The 20,308-nt window shown below is 39.0% G+C and overlaps 1 protein-coding gene across 4 annotated transcripts in view; it reads left to right on the top strand.

Annotated features, from left to right (window-relative positions):
• The window catches only part of MTCL3 (MTCL family member 3), a 38,544-nt gene extending 21,083 nt beyond the window's left edge, over window positions 1-17,461 (top strand). The window contains exons 5-8 of one of the 4 annotated variants that reach the window (XR_010783374.1): window positions 7,225-7,296; window positions 7,899-9,074; window positions 10,365-10,701; window positions 17,354-17,461. Coding sequence is in view for 2 of the 4 variants with exons in the window: in XM_066547041.1 (XP_066403138.1) it covers window positions 7,225-7,296; window positions 7,899-9,074; window positions 9,694-9,798 (1,353 nt within the window). In the remaining 2 variants the exon portion in view is untranslated. The other 3 variants (XR_010783375.1, XM_066547041.1, XM_066547042.1) reach the window with 3 other exon arrangements.
• The last annotated feature ends 2,847 nt before the right edge of the window (window positions 17,462-20,308 follow it).

Genomic DNA, 20,308 nt, shown 5'->3' on the forward strand with positions numbered 1-20,308 from the left:
AGAAGCAAACCCTTTCTAGTTACTGCACAGCAAACCCCAGTTTTGATACCTACATCCCACATTAGTAAACCTTTTGGTCACAAAATTACACCTCAATATAATTTCAGCTGATTATTTTCTATGAGCCTACAGGTTTTTTTCAGAGATGTGGCTTTTCAAAAGATCTTCTCTATTCTCTAGGCAGTTCTCCTGTTGTCTTAGCGTAACTTTTATTCCTTGTTCTTACATCTGTATCTTCATATTTAGTCATATTAAAACAGATTTTATTAGATTGCATAAAGGTTTGTATCAGTGACCTTCCTTTTCAATATTTAGTGTTTCTCCAGCCTTTACCCTGCAGTCTTTATCCAATGTTATTTTATAGGCCTTCTTTCCAGTTAGTGAGAAAAAATGTTAATTAGAGTAGGACCTAGAATTGATTCTTGCATGACCCCATTAGGGCTGCTGTGGTATTAATTTGCAGGTGATTTGCTGGTTCAGTGACATTTATGATAAATGCTGAAGAGTCAAATATTTGTTCATGATAGCTAATTAAAAATACATTCCAGTGATCAAATATTTATAATGAGTGGAAGACTGTCAAGCTTCTTTTCAAAATGAGATTTTCACATTTCTAGCAAAGGGAACATTTAAATAATAGTTTTAGGTCAACCTCTACATGAAGGTTTTAAGTCAGCCTGAGTCACAGCCCATTCCCTTTCTGGGAGTAAGCATTTCCCATAAGAACCAGAGCAAGTTTCAGTTAGGGGGAAGAGTCATTGTTTAGGAGGGCAGGACATGGGGATCAAGTGTCAGGTCTTACAGTTTCTAGAAGTTAGTGAGGGAGCTGGACACTCTGCTCTAGCCAGGGCTGCAAGGTCCTCCTTCCCCTCATCTCCATCCATTCTTGAAATACCAGGAAAAGTATGGGATGCAGGTTTAGGTTATCTCAAATCAGATTGGTACCAGAGTGAGAAAAGCAGGTGTGGGGCCGCCCAAACTTATAAAACACCTTCCTTCCATTTCAGCTCTTAGTCTCCATGGTTTATTTTTTCTAGGGTACCTTCTTTACATGAGCTGCTCATCAAAATGTGTTTAGTTTGTGGCTGGATCACACTGGCATAACTTCAGAGCACTGCAGTCTGATCCTCTGTTTTCAATGACCAAACTTTCCTAACACCTTTGAAACTTGCCCATATGTTGTATTACAGAAAATACTTTTAAGCCAATTTACAAAGAATTAGCTTTACAAAAGCACTTCCCCAAGTAAACACAGACGAAAGAAGAGACCAAGAGTAACAGAGGAATTCATCTTCAATTTTTGCATCCTTTCAAATGAACTCTAAAATCTGATTTTTTGGTGAGATGTTCCTGTAAGTGGAAGTTGTCAGAAGGGCACAGTCTAAGAGGGTGAGCTTCAAAGCTCCTTTCTCTGCTGTGCGCCTACAGATGCACCTGGATGTGCCTGTGCTTGATGCTGTCCTGCCCTGTGAATCCAGGTGAGGGACTGTAATTGTTGTCTGTGCATTTAATGCAACTCTTGAGTATCAAATGAGCATGGACACCAATGGACATGTGTGATCATCCCACAATTTTGCAGAACTGCCTTCTCTATATATTTCCAGTGAGCAGTGTAGAGGTACACACTACATGCAGAATCATTCTTATTTTCCTTCTCACTACTTTTCATTTTTGACACAAATCTTTTCTGTTGGGATAGTGTAACTACACTTTGGTTAATATATATGCATTTGTGTAACCAAGGCAATGAACCTCATCTGGTTGCTGGCACTTTCCTGTTCTCATGAAAATCTATTTGGAATCTCTTCTGAGATATCCTTCTAAGAAGACTGAAAAACAATGCATGTGGTACTAGGTGTGAGAAAAAACACTCTACATTTGATGAAATCTCTTATGTATTTAATTTATAATTGCCATACACATATCTGTGCCTGTGAATATTGCTGTTGTTACGTGGTAGTGGTTTTAACTATGTTGATGTGCTGTCTGTCGTGCTGTCAGTCCCAGATAAAGGCTGGAGCAGTGCATTGTACTAGGCTTTGTGCAAACCCTGTCAAAAAGACTGAATCTCTTCTCTCAGAATAGATAGAGCTGGCAAATAAACAACAATAAATTGCAGAACTGGCAAATAAACAACAACTTAGGTAGCCCGAGGAAAAGTGTAACTGTCATCAGTATGCAGCACAATAACTTATTCCTGCACTTGTGCTTCAAAATATTCATGATGTTCTGAGATCTTCTTTTGCATTTCAGGATTAGGGAGCCAAGTGTAAGATGATTGTGATTTCTGCATCCATAACAAAGCCTAGCTGGATAGCCTTGGGGAAATAACCATGTCTAGCTCTTCCATGCTTTGAAAGGTTCAAATGGCAGAAGACCTCTTCCTCCTCAGAGAAATTGCTTTCACTGTTTTGTGATATCCTGGTGGATGAAGGAGTGTGTAATCACAGAAAGCAAAGTATCAGTTTGGATGGCCCTTTGACCAGGATGTACTGAGAGCTTTGAAAAGGTGGCTTTCATGTGATGTTATTTTTTTGACTAAGGAAAAGAAGGAAGCAAATGTCATGGAAGCATAAATATGCTGCTTCAGTTATGCACTGCAAAGAATTCTTCTACCTAGTTATACTATAATAGTTATTATGATATGCTCTAACAATATGGTTTTAGTTCAAACTGCAAAACATTTCTCTAGATAAGGTGCAAATATTACATATATTTTTCCCTTCTTTTGTATTTTTTCTTATTTAATTGATAAATAAATAATGTAAAGGATCTGAAAGTGATAACTGAGATAACTCCTAAATAAATGCAAATGAAATAATACAAATATTGGAGGTGAGCTTCTCTTTTCTACAGTATGGAGTCATTCAACTATATGAGAACTATTTTTCTTTCTCTAGTGAAGTAGTAAATATATTTTTCATTTTGTATTGGTCCTCAGCAGTGTTTTTGAAACAAGCCAGTTTAAATATGAAGAGAGTGCTGGTACAGCTAATAGGGATATGCTTAGTGCTTGCTTTGTGGACAGGTAGGCTGTGCTTTTTGCATTTCAGTTATCCTCTGCTTTTTCATTTGTGGTTTAATTTTGCTAGCAAGTAGAGTACAGAAATATTCAAGACTTCTGCTCTTGAATAGTGGTGGAAGGAGTAAAGTATCATTCTGTGTGCTTGTGCTAATGACAGACAAAACCAGAGCCTTGAGCTGGCAAATTGCTGGCAAATTGCACTAAGACTTGTAGAATAAGGAGGACATTTTAAAAACAAAGATTTTTTGTTGTTGTTTTTGGAGAATATAAATTTTCAATTTGCCAACAAAGAGAGTGTCAATTTAGTTTTTATTACCTTAGACCCAGTGGCAGAAAACTGAAAAATCAGTTTGGTGTCTGATTTGATCCAGCTCCATGGGTTACACAGCCATATTGATTAAAGGGAAAGTGCAGAGAGAGGCTTAGGGCAAATTTACATTTCCCTGGTCATAGTCACTCTGTGCCACAAAGAGGCAAGTTTATGCAGCCCAAAAATTGTTCAATATCCATCGACTTTTCAAGACTGTAAAGTGTTGGGTTTACTCTGATTTTCAAAAGCACTGCAGGTGTGTCACAGCAGTTGGGAGTCAGCTTACCATAGCCAAGTACAGCACAGTTTTGTGCAGATGAGAAGGTTTGTGGTAGCTGTGGAAATTCAAGGAGCTGCACACCCTTTGCCTTGTTCTGTGAGGAGGGATAAAGGCTGTTTGGGGACTCAGTGCATGCATAAATCCCTTGATGTGTCAGGAATTCCTCCCGTGGTTGCCTACTGTGACTTTTAGATTATATACCCCTAGATCAGGCTTGAAAAAATCAAACCTAAGCATCTTAAAAAATCTTGGTAGGTTTTACTTAAGGATTCTTTATTAATTTTTGAAATATTTATTGTAGCTTAGAATAAGGCAGGAAGAATTTGAGTTCATTTTATAGCTTTACTACTAAGAGTGTGATGAAATTATCTCCATATTGTGTTATTCTCAGAGTAGATTTCAGGTCTCTTTCCACCTGAGAAGCAGGGAGCATGACAGGTGATGTTAGGGCTGCACATTTGGCTTGCAATTTAGGGCTGGCAAGAGAAGGATTATGCCATCTTGAGAAGTGCTTAGCATATCCAGCAAGACATTGGATAAACTCCAGTGAAGGTCACTGGAGAATTGATGCTGCTGAGCACCACAGCAGAATTGTCCTTTGCGTGTGATCTGGTTTGCCTCTAATACAAACATCATCTGCAGTCTTATCTTGGCTGTGGACACTTCTGAATAGGATTTTATTAATTATATGGAAAAAAAATTATCTGAGCCCACAAACTCTCCTTCACAACAACAATTCTAGCATATGAAGGGCAGATTTTTTGCTACAGTTGAGAAAGAAGAGGTGGCTTTTAGTGACAAGCAATGTGCAGACAATTTTAGTAATGTCCAGTCTCAGTTTAGTATGAAGATTTGCATGCAGGAGTTCTGAGTTGCTATTTTTTCATTCTGCCATATGTTAGTTTGAACATTTTTTTTTCTTTTTTCCATTTTGCTGTGATGAATTTCATTGCTTATCTCATTAGCATCAATAATTTTTTTCATGTTGAAAATCGAACTGGAAGACTTCAGTAGTACAAGGCTTGAGAGAACTGATAGAAAGAGTAGCTACTGTAAATTGTGAAATGCACATCTGGAAGAAAGGCTCAAAAAATTTAGTATTTATAGCGAAAATTTAATATTTATAGCAGAATATACTTCTTGATATGTGGCATTCTTTGTTTAGTGTGATATTGCCATTGCCTCAGTACCCTGATGTGATGTTGTAGGACACTGTGATTGTGAGGATATTTTCTGTCAGCTGAAATGTGTGAGATCATAGTGATCAGAAATTGTTTCATGGTGTTTTTCATATGAAAAGAGATCACACCAATTCCAGCTGGGCCTAATCTGCTTACCCACATCATCCTGCTAATTGAATTGTGCATGTTCTTCATTGCTTTCTGCTATAAAATTTTTGGTGAATGCTGGGATTTTGTTGGTGAACAATACAAGCTCTGGAGAGTTAGTTGTAATTCAAATAGAGCAGAACAGAAAGTAGTGCTTAATCATTACATAGCCACAACTACTGTTGTAATTTGAATGTTGCTATCCTGACTACTACAAAAAAATAGAGCAAGAAAGGAGAACAACAAGGGGGTTGTGTTGCACATTATACCTATAAAAGTACTTTTTCTTATCTCTTATCTTCTGAAAAGTCATAGGGTACAAAAGAAGTTTCATCCCAGCATTCCAGAACTTCATTATTTCTGGAGAGATGCTGAGCTCAACAGGGTGAGCAAAAGGCATTTAGGTAATAGAGCAGAAATATAGTTTAGCTATAGCTTATTTATTTATTTATTTGATATTATTATTGTCATGATGATATTGGCTTAAATACAGGGCAAGGAAAAGTTTGCAGTGTAAACTGATTTGAAAAGGGTTTTTTCAAAGTGGTGATACACAGTAGTTAATGGTAACACAGAGGAGGAACCTACTCCTTTGGAAGTTTAGGGCTTCATAAACTTGCCAATTCTAAAAGAAAACAACAAAACAACCCCTTCAAAAATGCATGTACCATTTCTACAACAGGATAAGTTGTGGGTGACTCTGGAAAAGAACCATTTTGTTTATAGACTGGATTCCAAATTTGCTGGGTTTATACTGAAAGGGATAAATGAGTTAATTGAACTATTTTCATGTCTTTTCTGGATTCCATTAGAAGCCTTTGTTTTACAGCTATCTAGCTATGATCTTTGATTTGTTTTATTGTTTGGTCTACTGAGAGCATTCACTATTTCCGCAAGAGACGTAAAAATTTGATTTACATGTGAGTCTTTCTGTGGCATTAACTTTTCCTTTTTAGTGAGCAGTCCACGAGTATAGGAATTTTTAATAGAGTTGATCTGCAGAAGAAAGAGGATGATTAGTACCAGCAGGCAAATAGTGCACAGGATTGTTATGTGCAGCATAGTCACCCACTATACTCTGTTTCTTGAGAATTATGAACATATTTTAATTCTCAGTCTGTGGAACTGGACAGCTTTTAGATGGAGATGGATTCTGCCCTCGCTGGTGCAGGGAAGAGTATGTTTCTCACAGGATGTTTCTACCAGAGCACAGTCTCAGAAGGAGATGGTATTGGTTATCACTGTCCTGCCTTGGGGGCTACAGTTTACCTGGGGAACACAAAAACTGGGAACAGCTGCAAGTGGGGCGTTATGTATTAACATATCCTCTCATTTGTGTTTTCCTGATGATCAGTATTGAGTGTTGCCAATGGGATGGTGGCAATTGTTTTCCACTTTTGCTGCTTTTCCATAACCAAGTTTTCTGCTGTCAGCAGCTACAAGATTTTTGCTGGATACACTAGCTGGCTTCAATCCCAGTGCATCCTGCTCTAAAAGCGGGAGTTTCTTTTTTACTCTCTTGGGCTACATAGCAGATGAGAGGACACCAAAGAATCTCACTCATATGGTGGGGCAGACCTGTGTTTGTGTGCGTTGTGTATTTCTGTCCTTGAGCTGGTATGATTTGTTTCTCTTTAGAATTTTGTAGTCCAAGCAGTTTTAAATGGCATTTACTTGAATATGATCTGGAAACAGAACAAACATAGTGACCAGAGCTATGTGTGAGTTTGTCCCTAGTGTACACTTAAGGAAGTGTGACTGCAGTGCACTGCAAGGTTGAAGCCTGAGGGGGGGACACAGAGAAGGTGTGCTTGTAGATGCACACTGGAGTCAGCTACAGATCTCAGTGACACTGTTTAGTGTAGCTGTCTAATATGAAGGCTTTTTTAAGTGCCCTGGCCCCACCAGGGTTAATATCAAATGGGGGAGCTGGGTTTCACTGCTTGTCTCAGCTTTCCCATCTGACAGTTACCACTTGGGATGCCTGTTTTCTTACCACTCTTGTCGTTTGTTAAGCATTCATAATGCACGAGTCTCAAAATGTGTTGAATAAAAAAGGTAAGACTGATTAAACTAAAACCTTATTTGTGTGCCATTGCTGTTTCATTCTTGGGCTATGGCATCTTTCCTCTGTATTTAGTATCTCAAAAATTACAAGAAATTAATTCCTTTATAGTTGCATTTGATTTGCTCTCTTTTAAAATTAATTATATACAATTTATATACATCTTTAGTGTACCTTTAGAAAAATTCAGTGCATGTCCTTTTGTTGTAATTGCAGCAATCACTGAAGAGGAGAGGAAGCAAAGACCTACCAAAATCAGAAAAAAAGTCACAGCAGACGCCAACAGAGGTATGTTGCAAGTAACTGTAGCCTTGATTCCTATGTGGAGACTTCAGGGAGCTGTGGAAATGGGGTACATGGTTTACTTATTTGCACTTGGATTGCTTTTTGCTTTGCCCTTTGTTTTTCTGTATGCTGTGAAATGGATGAGCTCTTACCCAGATCTGCAGTCAGACACCACTAATCTCAAGGACTCCCTAAACAGACTTGGTGCTGCAACAGAACCCACCAGCTTTCACCTACTCTGTATTTTAGGCAAAGTAAATGGCAGCAGCAGTGAAACAAGATTTATAGGCTCTATTTGTGCTGACTCCAGGATTTTTGAACACTGTAAAGTCTGATAATGTTGCAAGCATAGAAAATATAAGGTTTTTTACAAGCCCCCTTTTCCCACCCCCCCCAAGGTACTTCTGGGGACTGTGCAAATTTCAGTCACAAGTAAAATAGTATTTTCCCCTGTTTTTAATTTATTGATCAGTGAAAAAATATTGCAGAAAAATATCTTAGTATCTAAAGCCATGTACCTGTGATAATCTTGTAAATTAAGACAATCGCACTGGAGGTCTCCTGTTTGATTTCAAGTTTGTTCAAATATTGCTTTTTTTCCTAAGGATGACAATGAAGACCTGAAATGCCAGTTACAGTTTGTCAAAGAAGAAGCAGCCTTGATGAGGAAGAAAATGGCTAAAATTGATAAAGAGAAAGACAGATTTGAACATGAGCTGCAAAAATACAGATCATTTTATGGGGATTTGGACAGTCCCTTGCCAAAAGGTGAAGCAGGTGGGCCACCTACCACAAGAGAAGCTGAGCTCAAGCTTCGATTGAGGCTTGTGGAGGAGGAAGCTAACATTCTTGGGAGGAAAATAGTGGAACTAGAAGTAGAAAATAGAGGACTGAAAGCAGAACTCGATGATTTAAGAGGAGATGATTTCTCAGGGACCACGAACCCACTCCTGGGAGAGCAGAATGAATCCCTGTCAGAATTACGACAGCATTTGCAGCTAGTAGAAGATGAAACAGAATTGCTGAGGAGAAACGTAGCTGATTTAGAAGAACAAAACAAACGCATAACAGCTGAGCTGAACAAATACAAGTACAAGTCTGGGGCCCATGAGAGCTCTAGGCACCATGACAATGCCAAGACAGAAGCATTACAGGAGGAGCTAAAAGCTGCACGAATGCAGATCAACGAGCTGAGTGGCAAAGTCATGCAGCTCCAGTATGAGAACAGAGTCCTGATGTCCAACATGCAGCGCTACGACTTGGCCTCTCACCTGGGGATCCGCGGCAGCCCCAGAGACAGCGATGCGGAAAGCGATGCAGGAAAAAAGGAGAGCGATGATGATTCCCGCCCCCCTCACCGCAAAAGGGAAGGTCCCATCGGTGGGGAAAGCGACTCCGAAGAGGTGCGCAACATTCGGTGCCTGACGCCCACCAGGTCTTTTTATCCAACGCCGTCAGGGTGGCAGAAAAGCTTCACTGACAGGCAGCAGATGAAGGACATTCGCTCCGAAGCCGAGCGGCTGGGCAAGACAATAGATCGCCTCATTTCCGACACGAGCACCATCATCACAGAGGCAAGAATTTATGTGGCCAACGGGGACCTCTTTGGGCTGATGGACGAGGAGGACGATGGCAGCAGGATACGTGAGCACGAGCTCCTGTACCGGATCAATGCGCAGATGAAGGCCTTCAGGAAGGAGCTCCAGGCTTTCATCGACAGACTGGAAGTTCCTAAGTCTTCGGACGATCGAAGTGCAGATGAACCTTTGTCAGTGAGTCAGGTAGACTTTTACTTATTACGGCCTACAGGTAAAAAGGCTCTGCCAAGCAAATTAAACCTCAAATTCGATCTATGGCACAAAAAGAAAATTCTTTATTCTAGGCAGTGAACAAAAATCACTGTTTCTTATATTACTTCAAGCTCTTATTTGGCCATATGAAAACATACTCTACCAATAGAGTTGTTTCTGAACAGTAAATAAATCTGGTCTCCTGAAAATTAAAATCATGCTCTAGGAGACAGAACATTTTACTCCTTTTCGGCTTTGCAATTGCATGTGACAGAGTTGGGCCTTCATTGCCACTAAAGGCAGTGCAAACGGTATTTTTGGTACATATGAACATGATTGTTTTCTTAGTGGATGGGTTGCTATTAAATGGACAAAAGGGAAATTTTGTTAATTTTAAGCAGGAGGAAATACTAAATTTCAAAAACTATAGAGAATATGGCAAACCACAGATTAAAAGAAACTATGCACATCTACTATATGGAGTCACAGAGCCACACAGTAATGTGAATATTGTAGTTGCTGTAATAGATTGCATCTTGTTGAAGGCCTTTTAATCACTGCTTGCATGCAGCAGTAACAAGCGTCTTTGTTGTGGTTTGTTTTTGTACAGAATTGTTTCAGAGAGGTTTTGGGGAGCAAACTCCTTGCTGACTCAAGATCTTTTGCCATGAAAAATGAAAATTACCTACCCTTATCTTATCATGCAATCCTATAGTTGGCATATCTTGTTATTGCTAATGAAGTTATCGAATGTTTTGTAAGTCTCTTGCTGTGTTAATTTACTTTGTGCTGTCTTGCTAGTTTACAGTTGAAGTAGTTGCCAGGTGAAGCTGAAAGCTATTCTTATTCCTATGCTGACTAATTAGTCTTTTGTTTCCTTGTATCAGAAAGTCACAGACGCAGTGAGTTTAAAGCTAATCAATTACTATACATGTATTGCATGAAATCAAACAGAGATGGCATTTAGCATGCTCACTTTCTGATCTAGCACTAGTTCTGAGCTTGTAGAGCTCCCATTGGCTTAAAGGCAGAGCACTGCATGGACCTACACAAATTTAAAACAAACTAATTAGTATTTTCTCTAAACAAATAATAAAATTGAACATTTAACAATTGGACATTTCAGGGCTTGACCATGCAGAACTCCTACTGAAGTAAATGGGAGATGGGCACTTGGTCCCTCCACAAGCATATTCTGATTCACTATTTATTTTGTTGAAACTTTGGACTTGCTATTCCATTAATTGACTGTTCTCTTTGTCTTTGTATTTACTTTCCCAGATGTTCCAGCCTATCATTTTACTTATTCTCATCCTTGTATTATTTTCATCCCTTTCATACACAACAATATTTAAACTTGTCTTCCTTTTTACACTGTTTTTTGTACTGTAAGTCATTCATCATTTACTGTTCATTGTAGTGTTATTTTCAGTTTGTTTATTTTGTCCACCCTCCAAGATAAGAAGTGCAAGAGACATAGTTTCTGTAATATCCACTGCTGTAAAAACACTGAAGACTACTTGTTTGCCAAAACCAAAGCCAAACCAAAAGAACTGAAAAAAACCATACCAAAAAGTTACCCAGTTGAATAGGAAACCTGCCCACTGTGGTATTCCAGGTAAGCAAGCAAAAAATTGAGTTTTTTACTTTGTCTGGTTTTATAATTTTTGAATAAAAATTTCCTGAGGAGTGGAACCAATTTAATATTCCTTAATTTGCACCAAAACAAAAAAATGCAGTGCGGGTGTGAGGACTCTGTTACTTTCCTCTCCCTACTCCTAGAAAAAGAATTTGTATTCTAGCCACATATGAATGGTAATGCCACTTTGTGTGTGTATTCTGCAGTTTTATATCAGAGCTTGTATGTATATTTTGCATAATGGTGATGATAATGTTTTTCAGCACTCCATTATGTGCATTAGGTCCCAATCAAAACAGTTGGTGTATAGAGCACTATATCTGCAATGGTGGCCAGGAGCTGGAGCCTCTGAGAATGAGAAGCGTGAGGAGAAGGTATCAGAGTAGCTGAGGAGTCTTCTGAGAGATAGAGGCTGGCTGCATTCTCTCTGTGCTCTAGAAAAATGGCCATGCTACATCCCCAGATTTGAGCAGGATTTTTAAATGGACGTGGCAACTCTTGGTTTGCTGAGTGACCCCTGTCTAACTGTGCCATTGGTAGCCAGTGCCCATGGTGAGGGAAGCTTCTGTACATGGGTGTGCATCAGTAGTCGCTGAATATTCCTTTCTCGCCTGGGAGAGGCTGAAGTAAGAGTACAGTTGACTAATTTCTTTCTTTCACACTTACATAGCAGCTCCTACAAGCAGTAGATCTCCCACTATGAAAACCTCATCTGAAATGCCCAATGGAGCTCACTTTTCTGTTTCATTCAACCCATGCTGAAACCATTGAGTCCCACAAATACAAATTCTCGAAAGGTGAACAAGTGTGTGTATTAATGACACTTCTTTTTCTGCAGTTTCCATGTTGAATAATGTAGTGGTAAAGAGTGGTAATAAATAAAGTAGCTGTTTTTCTAGCTAGTGGTAAGGATTACCTTTGATTTATCATGTTAGCTCTCTGTTCACTTAATGCATTCCCCAGTGAGAACAGTTCATCTCCATGCCTAGGTTATGCTCTGCTACTTGAAATAGCTGAGACACCATTTTGAGGGAAAATCCTCAGAGAGCAGCAAGAGATGGGCAATAAAATTTTTGTCACGTGAGTGAAAAAAAATCATAAAAATATTCATTATTAAAAAGTACAGTATTTTTCTCTTTGTCTAGCTTTCCCTCAACACCCTCTGCAGGTGCAGTTACCTTGATCAGCTAAATCACTCAACTCCTTGATTTAATCCAAATACTTATTCCTACTAGGGGATGTTGTCATCATTATCCATGTTATAGTTAGGGAGATGTATAAAGGAAATTATAATCAATATATGTGAGATTAATAGATAGCTTTGACTACTTTCCCAGCAAAGGATAAAGTCAGGCCCAAAGTAATTCTGAGGAGTTTCTAAGATGCTATAATTTATGCAGTTACCTAAAATTAAATTCCACATATTAAAAACTATTATGGCAAGATATGATCAAGCCATAATTCACAGTGAATTTACGTAACTGGAAAAGGCCTTTTGTTTTTCAGCAGCTGCTGGAAATACTAGAGGTTTTTTTTTCCCCCCATGGATTTGCAATTTGCACATTAAAAATACAAAAATTTGAGGCTTAAACTTGTCATACCAAATCTTAGCACAAGATTGACTTTTACAGTTTCTTTCTGCTTTAGTATCTCCTGTGGAGGAAAAACCAATCATTTGTGTTTTCTTAAATATTACTGACTCAATTTCCCTAAGAGAGAAAAAGTCATACTTAATCTAAGATCTGAAGTTCTGGGCTTCCAGTTTTTAACCCACACTTGCTTATACCTTTCTTGGTGTTGTATGTAATAAAAATGAGTGGAGAAGGTTTGATTTACAAAGAGTGTATCAGTAACACTCTAATGTAGTAACACACTGAATTCACACATTGAATAAATCTTGGAAATTAATTGGGAAAGATTTGTTTCTTTCTCAGAAATCAGAAAATGTAAGAATGAATTACTGGGATAAAAGGTGGGGATAATCTCTGCACAGCACTGGCAATTACATTCCCATTGATTTCTCACTGTATTTTTTCTTGCATAAACGCTGGAGATTTCTATCAGGCATCAACAAAGCAAAATCAAAGCTGAAACCTTTTGGGACATTTAGGGAGCTATTGCACAACCAGCAGTCTGAAATTAAAGCACACTAAAGCATACAAAATTATTTTAGAAGCTCCAGACAGTCTTTGAATCTCTCATGAGCAAGGAGAATGGCGAGGAGCCTCACAGAGAAATCTCAGTGAGAAATGAGATGTGTATTTCTTGTCCTTTTGCATTCAGGTTGAAGGGAGTGATTTGAGCTGCTGATCTGTTTCATGCCAGATATTGCACAACTTTAAAAGATGCTGAGAAAGCTAACAGAATGAGTATGGCCATTTATCCATAGCCAGAAGATAAGATCTAGCCAAAGAAATATGTGTTCTATGTCTTGCTAAATTGAAATAACTTGATATTACGAAATGCAGTAATTATACTTGCCAAGAAAGAAAGCAGATTCTCCCCACTCAGTAACTGGCCTGGTGGGTGAAGACCATCTCACAGGTGAGTGAGCAAATGCAGCTGAACACATCAGCATCCTCTAGCAGGAGTGCATTGGAGTCAGGCAGGGCACTGCTGATTCACTGATTCCGCTGGCTGCACCGCTCGGAGTTCTGAAGACAAACAGTAAGAAGAATACAGGTTTTGTTTGCATGTGGCAAGGAGCTGGATATGCCAGGTTACCTATCAGTTGAAATCTCATTTAGCAGATTTACAGCTCTCATTTTGGAATATTCTGGTGAAGTATTAATGTTCCAGGGGAAAAAAGCCATTGAATTTGAACCGTGAAATTGCCTTAATTTAGCACTTCCCTGATATATTAAATTTCTGTTTCCTGTGTTCCCAGGGGATTTATTCAGTATTCTTTCAAAAGGAAAAGATCTTCCTTCTGTAGATCTAATTATGATATTGTTTCACTTGTGGAAATTGGCACTATCTCCAGTGAATTTTTATGTAATTTAGGGAATAGGTGCATTTTTTCCTTTAATGCTACCAGAAAAATTCAATAAATTAGTTTCCTGTTTAGAGCTGGCTCTGAATGCCCTGACAAAATCCCTCTACAGATATTCTCTCTTACTGCTACTGAAAAATTCCCATTATGTTAGAATGACCATTTTCTCCAGGCTCGGAAATACTTCTTTCAACCAAAAATATCCATGCCTGAAGCTCCAGTTGAGAGATAGAATAAGTGTCTGCTGACACATGTCACCAGTGCTTCAGAATCAAAACTCGAAGAGAGCAGGTGCTATAGTGCAGAAATATGCCTGGCAGTTGGAAAATAGAAAATTGCCAAAAACGTGGCTGTCTAGATATGTGTTATAAAAAGAGATGAACTGCACATGAACTTCAGGAGTTGTTTATGAAAACAAGCAGAGCTTCAGGGTATTACATGCCCTTCTCCTTAGTCACCCCGGAATCTGATAGGTGAGTAGGAGACTTCTAAAGGCATCAGTATCAGGGACGTAGTTCCCATTGGCTTACATTTCTGTCTCTGATTTAATGCCAGGGGAAGTGATATTCAAATCCAACTTTTGCCATTACACATGCAGTTGCCTATGGGGAAAATTACGGTGGCTCTATTTAAAGTAAACATCTAAAGTATCTGCCACCGATTTCCAATGTAACCTTGGAGCAGCAACATGACATAACATTTAGCTGGCTCTGCCTCTGCACTGAGTTATATCCTATTGGAGAAGCAATAGGAGTAAGAGGAGACAGGGTTTGCATTCCCTTCTGCCCATTTCCCATTGTATATAGCCTCTCCCGAGGTGTATGTACCAGGATTATTAAGGTGTACATCATTCAGGAATCTAATGGTGAGGTTGGGTTGATTGCAGTGGCAGCAGTGCTGTTCTTCCTTTTTGTCACTAGCTTTTGTGGCCACAGCAGAATGGGTGTGCCATAACCAAGCTGGGGCAGCACAGCCAAAGATGCTGTGAAGTAGTCTTCAGTAGATTTTATTAGCCACTGCCCTTAGTATATGATCAGATTATAGCTCATGCTTAAACTCATGCTGCTTTGTCTCCAGTCTTGCATGATGAAGAGAAATTTAGCAGAGGTCTTGTTTAAAATGCCCTTGCAGCTTTTTTTTGTTGAGGTGCTGACTTTTGACTCAAGCAGTGATGGTACCAGATATGGACAAAATATACTTTTCCTGTGGAAACAATATGTTGGATGTAAAAAGCCTACAGTAGTCTTCCTGCTTATTTTATCTGTGCCAGATACCAAGAAGCTACATTTGCTGCTTTGTCTGCTGATGCTGGAGGATGGACAGTAGGGACAGTCTCTCTTGAATAATTTCTTAGCCTCAAAAGCAGAATTCTCTACTGCTACATTTAAGGGTATATAGAACAATGATTCCATGTTTTTACAATTCACTTCATGTTTTCTTTGTCTCACCTTTTCCATATTAGGATGAAGTTAATGTGTTCCTTTGACCTATGAGGTGTGTCTAGTGCTTGTCTCCTAATGAGCCCCTGACTCTCACACATTTCTAATTCCTCACACTGACAGAAATGAAGCCTTCTGCCTGACTGAGAACTCAAGCCTGGGATTTAGCCCATTGTTTTATTTATTTTTACTGTTTTTACTTCAAAGAGTGCACGTAGCAAGACAAGAGGCATGGAGTTAGCAATATTAAAGACACAAGAATAATAGCCTCTGTTGATGGAATAGAGTAAAAAAAAACATGTCTGAAGAGTCTGCCTCCATGTGCAGTAGTGCAGCTGTGCTGGCTTCAGGGAGGAGGCAGTGCGCTGATGCCTGGCCTCCAGCTGTGGGCTCAGCTCTGCTCCCAAGCACTCCGGCTTCACTTCCAACCATGTCAGCTGGCACTTGAGACCTAACCTCACAAAAGAAAGTCATACTGTTTCTTTAGATTTAAATCCTCAGAGTTTAGACTCTGAGGATTTTCTTCAGAAACATTCAGTTGTGTACTTGGGGTATTATTTGTTCAATTTTTAGATCATCTTTACAATTTTCACAAATAGCCCAAGTCCCATTATTTAAGTTACATGTGAGCAGAATAAGCACCCAATTAATGTTCTCGCTGAGACTTACAGCTAGACCATATAAGGAGAAAAAATGTGTTTTCCCTGAAACCTGGTTTGGTATTTACTATAAAATGCACCCAGAGTTAAAATTTTTATACTGGATTTTATAATGGATTTTGTCAGATAAAAACTTGCTGTTCTAACGAGGAGAGTGCTGACTAAGCAAAGGATGTGTGAATCCTCATATTGTGCCCTTTTTCTCACTGATCCTCTTGTCATAAGCTGCACTGCCCACAAAAATATGTTCCTGCTTAGGGCATTCCAAGACATCTGTCTGACAGCGTGATTTGTCCAGTTTTGTGCTGCCTCAATCAAGTATTTTGTGGCCCTTCTCCAGGCACATATGGGGCAAAATGTTCCCTGAAAGGTGAATTTGCTGCCTGTCTCAGTTGCTGTCTGCAGACACACCCAATCACCAGTGCCCAGCAGGGTGGTGTGTGTGAGGCTTTCCCCCGGGGGTCTCTCTCGGGCTGCCAAAAAATGGGAGCAGTTTAACCCAGTGGGCAGCAGGGGAGTTATCATGGTGGTCAGAGACCTGAGGAGTGAGCTGGGTTCCTCCTGCCTGCAGCTCAGCAGGGGGAGCAGCTGAATTTTGCTGCTCTGGCTTCAGGGTCTCCTGTGGACTTTTGCTTGCTGGATGCTTTTGTCACGCTCCCTTCCCTCATCCCATGCCAACACTTGCTGTGGACACTCCTAGGGATTTATATCCAGCCCAAAGTGTTTTTGGACCTTCTTTACCAGCCTTGTGCCAGAGATGAGTTTCCCTGTTCAAGAGAGATTCTTCATCCAATTTCAAGTGTTCTGCTTTGCTGAGATACAAAGTGAATTAACAGACTGTAGAATCTGATCCAGAAACACTATAAAGTATCAGGAATATTTGGGTGTATCCCAAAGAAACTGCTACTGCCATTCCCAGAATGCAAGACAGTAGGATTACACAGTGCCCAATAATTCTGCATTTCATAACTGAGAGCACATTTAGAATACAGAAAGGGATTTTAGGGAGGAGTGGTTTGCTTTTAGCTCTTTAGGATAGCTGTTAACCAACAAAACCTCTGCTTTAAACAAAACTCCTTTTACAAAGCAGTTAAGGAGGATCAAGTTGCAAATCTCAAAATGATCATACTAAAAAATATAACCCTGAAAATGGGGTCTGGAAGACAGCAAAATCTTCCTTTACAGCATGGACAACAATAAAAGAAAGCTAAAATTGCCTATTGTCACAGCTTTGATATTAACACTAGCTGCTTCGGCAAGCTTTAAAGACTGGACTGCACTATAAAGCCTAAAAATGTCCCGGAGTTGGAGTTGTTTACACAAAATATGAGGAGATATAAAGTTACAAAGCTGGGGGTTGGAAGAGATGGCTTTAAAACCATCCTCCGTGCACTGACGTCACGTGGAAGCCAGCTGCGGGGATGATGCTGAACGGAACTGTTTTCCAGTTTGCAAAAGTTGAGCATTTATTCAAGGAGAGTTGCAAATGCTGCCCCAGTTGAAAGGTTGTGTCTTGCTTAGTTTTCTTACTTCTTTTAAAGATCAAGATTCACAGAACAGGATCCCTGCTAGCTGTGTGTTTCATTGCTTTCTCTGCTGCCTGGAAATGGACTGAAAAACTCCTAAAGGATTTCTTATTCCATGAAAGGTATGGTTGCAGTTTATTTCAAATGAATGTTTTTGAACAGTTAAGATTATAAAAGAAGGCAAATTTCTGATGTGGCAAACAGTTATTTAAACATCCCTCTTGATGTTATTTATATGTAATGTGAAGTTCATATATGTTATACATTGTCTTCTTAAAGTTCAGTTAGTTTTTTCAGTGCAGGCAGAGATATATTAACAGAACAGGGATGACAGCATTGTGTGCACTTGAATCTTCTTTCTTTCTTTCTTTCTTTCTTTCTTTCTTTCTTTCTTTCTTTCTTTCTTTCTTTCTTTCTTTCTTTCTTTCTTTCTTTCTTTCTTTCTTTCTTTCTTTCTTTCTTTCTTTCTTTCTTTCTTTCTTTCTTTCTTTCTTTCTTTCTTTCTTTCTTTCTTTCTTTTCCTTACCTTTTCTTTCTCTTTTCTTTTTCCCTTTTTTCTTTCTCTTTCTTCCTCATTTTCCCTCTTTTCTATCCCTTCTCTCACTCAACTGTACTTTCTTTTAATGTATAAAGTGCATGTTGTCATGGCACACATTTATAATTGAACAAATACATACGTTTACAATTTTCTTAGTCATCCAAAATACAGCACTTATTTGGAAATATAATTTGATTGCATTTTTTTTTCTGTTAAAAGAAGGGAAGATTTGTGTATCTGAATGATTATGCACATCCAATCTGATTAAACTCTGGTGAAAAATAATATCTCAGCTGATGTCAAGCTGATTATTTTCAGAAGTTGCTAGAGGTTGTTTGCAAACTATCTTGCATTTTTAATATCTGGCTAGAAAGGGTAAGATATGGGGGAATAATGACTAACGTCAAATAGTGGCTTAAAACATTTTTTGCTTGAGAGGAGGAAGGGCTAAAGGAAAAGTTAAAGCAAAATGCAGCTGATGCAGACAAAATTGATTATTTGCTTAATTTGATTGCTGTAATGAGCTTCTGACCTTGTCTAGGACATGGAGAAATTGCCAATACTGCAAGAGCACAGATATTGTTCTGATCCACAGAGCAAATGACAATGTGACATTTTACATGCCTTGGGTTGCTTTAACAATGTGAAATACCCATGGGGAAATCTCAGTGCACTATACACACAGAGGGTGTATTACCAGGACTGCACAATGTTCTCTACCAAAATAACCCCAAACAAATGCAAAGGAAACACCAAGAAAAAGAGAAAGTGGGGGGGAAGAGAAGTGGAAATGGGAGTCAAAGTTTCTGAGGAACTGATCCACTGTAAAATTGCAGCAAAGCTGTATAGTCATCCAGCTGCTAATATCAATAAACATGAGTTTTCTTCTCAGAATTTATGTCAAGAGGAAATCAGAGAAGCCTAAGAAACAATACACGCCTTTTGTGGATCTTAGAGCTACAAGTGACCATCTGTAACTTCTGTAACTATCCTCTTTTAAGACTTGCTTTCCTTCTGACTGTCTTCAGTCTTTTTTTATAATTGGAGTTCCATATGAAACAATTTGAAAATTGTTAAGATGAATGCCAACACGGCAATAGTAGTTTCCAGCACTAAGGAAGCACCAGAGGCCTTTTCAGTACTATATTCATGCTTAAAAGGAGTGCACATTATATCTGTTCTTATGTGTGTAAAAACAAATACGCTATACAGTATTGACCTTTCTAGTAATATGTGGCTGACTAAAGCATGGTCATTATTACTAATAGTGCACTAGCAAAATCACCATTTGTGCAAGTTGTTGACAGATTATGTCTGCCTGTCTTGTTCATGACTGTACAGCATTTACACATAGGGGTTTTTCTTTTTTTTTTTTTTTTTTGACATGTATTTGTGTAAGGATTATAGTGGAGCAGAGAGTTGACTTTTGTTTATTTCTCAGAGGTATCCTGAAAGTTTATAAAGACATAAATGTAGAAAAAAAAAATCAAATGGCGGTACTAAAGATTGCAACCTTTGAATTTAGCAAGGTGAGAAAGTACTGCAATATTCTTAAAGTTCATTAGCAATAGATGTTTAGATTGCAATGGATCTTAAGTGTAATATAATTTTTTTGCAAGTTGTTTTTGGTCAATGCTTACTGGAGTCTGGCACAAAGCTGAAACTCTGGCCTGGAGAGGTGCAGTCTCTGTAGCCTGGCTATATTCCCTAAGAGGCCGTGAGCAAACCAGTACTTGGCTTCTTTTTTGATGAGAATTCTGTGCTGTCTTTCAGCAGCTCCTAGTTTCAAGGTGGTTTATGGTTTTATGAAGTTGCTCTGTATGTTTTTAGGCAGGGGAAAGAAGAAGGGTTTGAAATCTATTTGTAGGTAATTAAAGGAACAGATTGTCATTTCAAAGCTCCAAGGCAGGCACTTGGGGCCAACTGTTCTGCAAGCCCTGAGTTAGGGCTGGGCCTGTGATGGCTTTGGAGATCCTGTGGGAGGAACTCCTATGACCCAAAGACCTTAGTAACCTGTTTGGTTTCATCTGAGCTCTTCTGCTTACTTGTACGTGAAAGAAGCTGATTGCAAGTTTGACATTGTCTTCCCAGTCAGCTGAAATAAAGCAGACACAGCAAATGGTGGTTACATGGTAACCACAGCTAAATCAACAAGAGGTGCCAGTAACATAAGGGATGGGGAAGAACTTGGCTCAGGAATGAATTTTTACTATATCATAGGAAATGTGGGCAGTAAAATCAGCAGTTCCTGTGAGTTGACAATCACTGATCATCAGTCAGGGAAATGCACAAATTGCAGAAAGGTAAACTGGGCTTACTCCTAGTTAACTCTGTGATAATTCAATTTCCTACGTATTTGATTTCTGACAGGAGCAGAAAGCAATGCAGAGGCATTTTATTACAAGAACTAGATTCCATGACCACCCTGGTAA

Source organism: Molothrus aeneus, chromosome 3, assembly GCF_037042795.1.
Source record: "Molothrus aeneus isolate 106 chromosome 3, BPBGC_Maene_1.0, whole genome shotgun sequence".
Taxonomy (NCBI): domain Eukaryota; kingdom Metazoa; phylum Chordata; class Aves; order Passeriformes; family Icteridae; genus Molothrus; species Molothrus aeneus.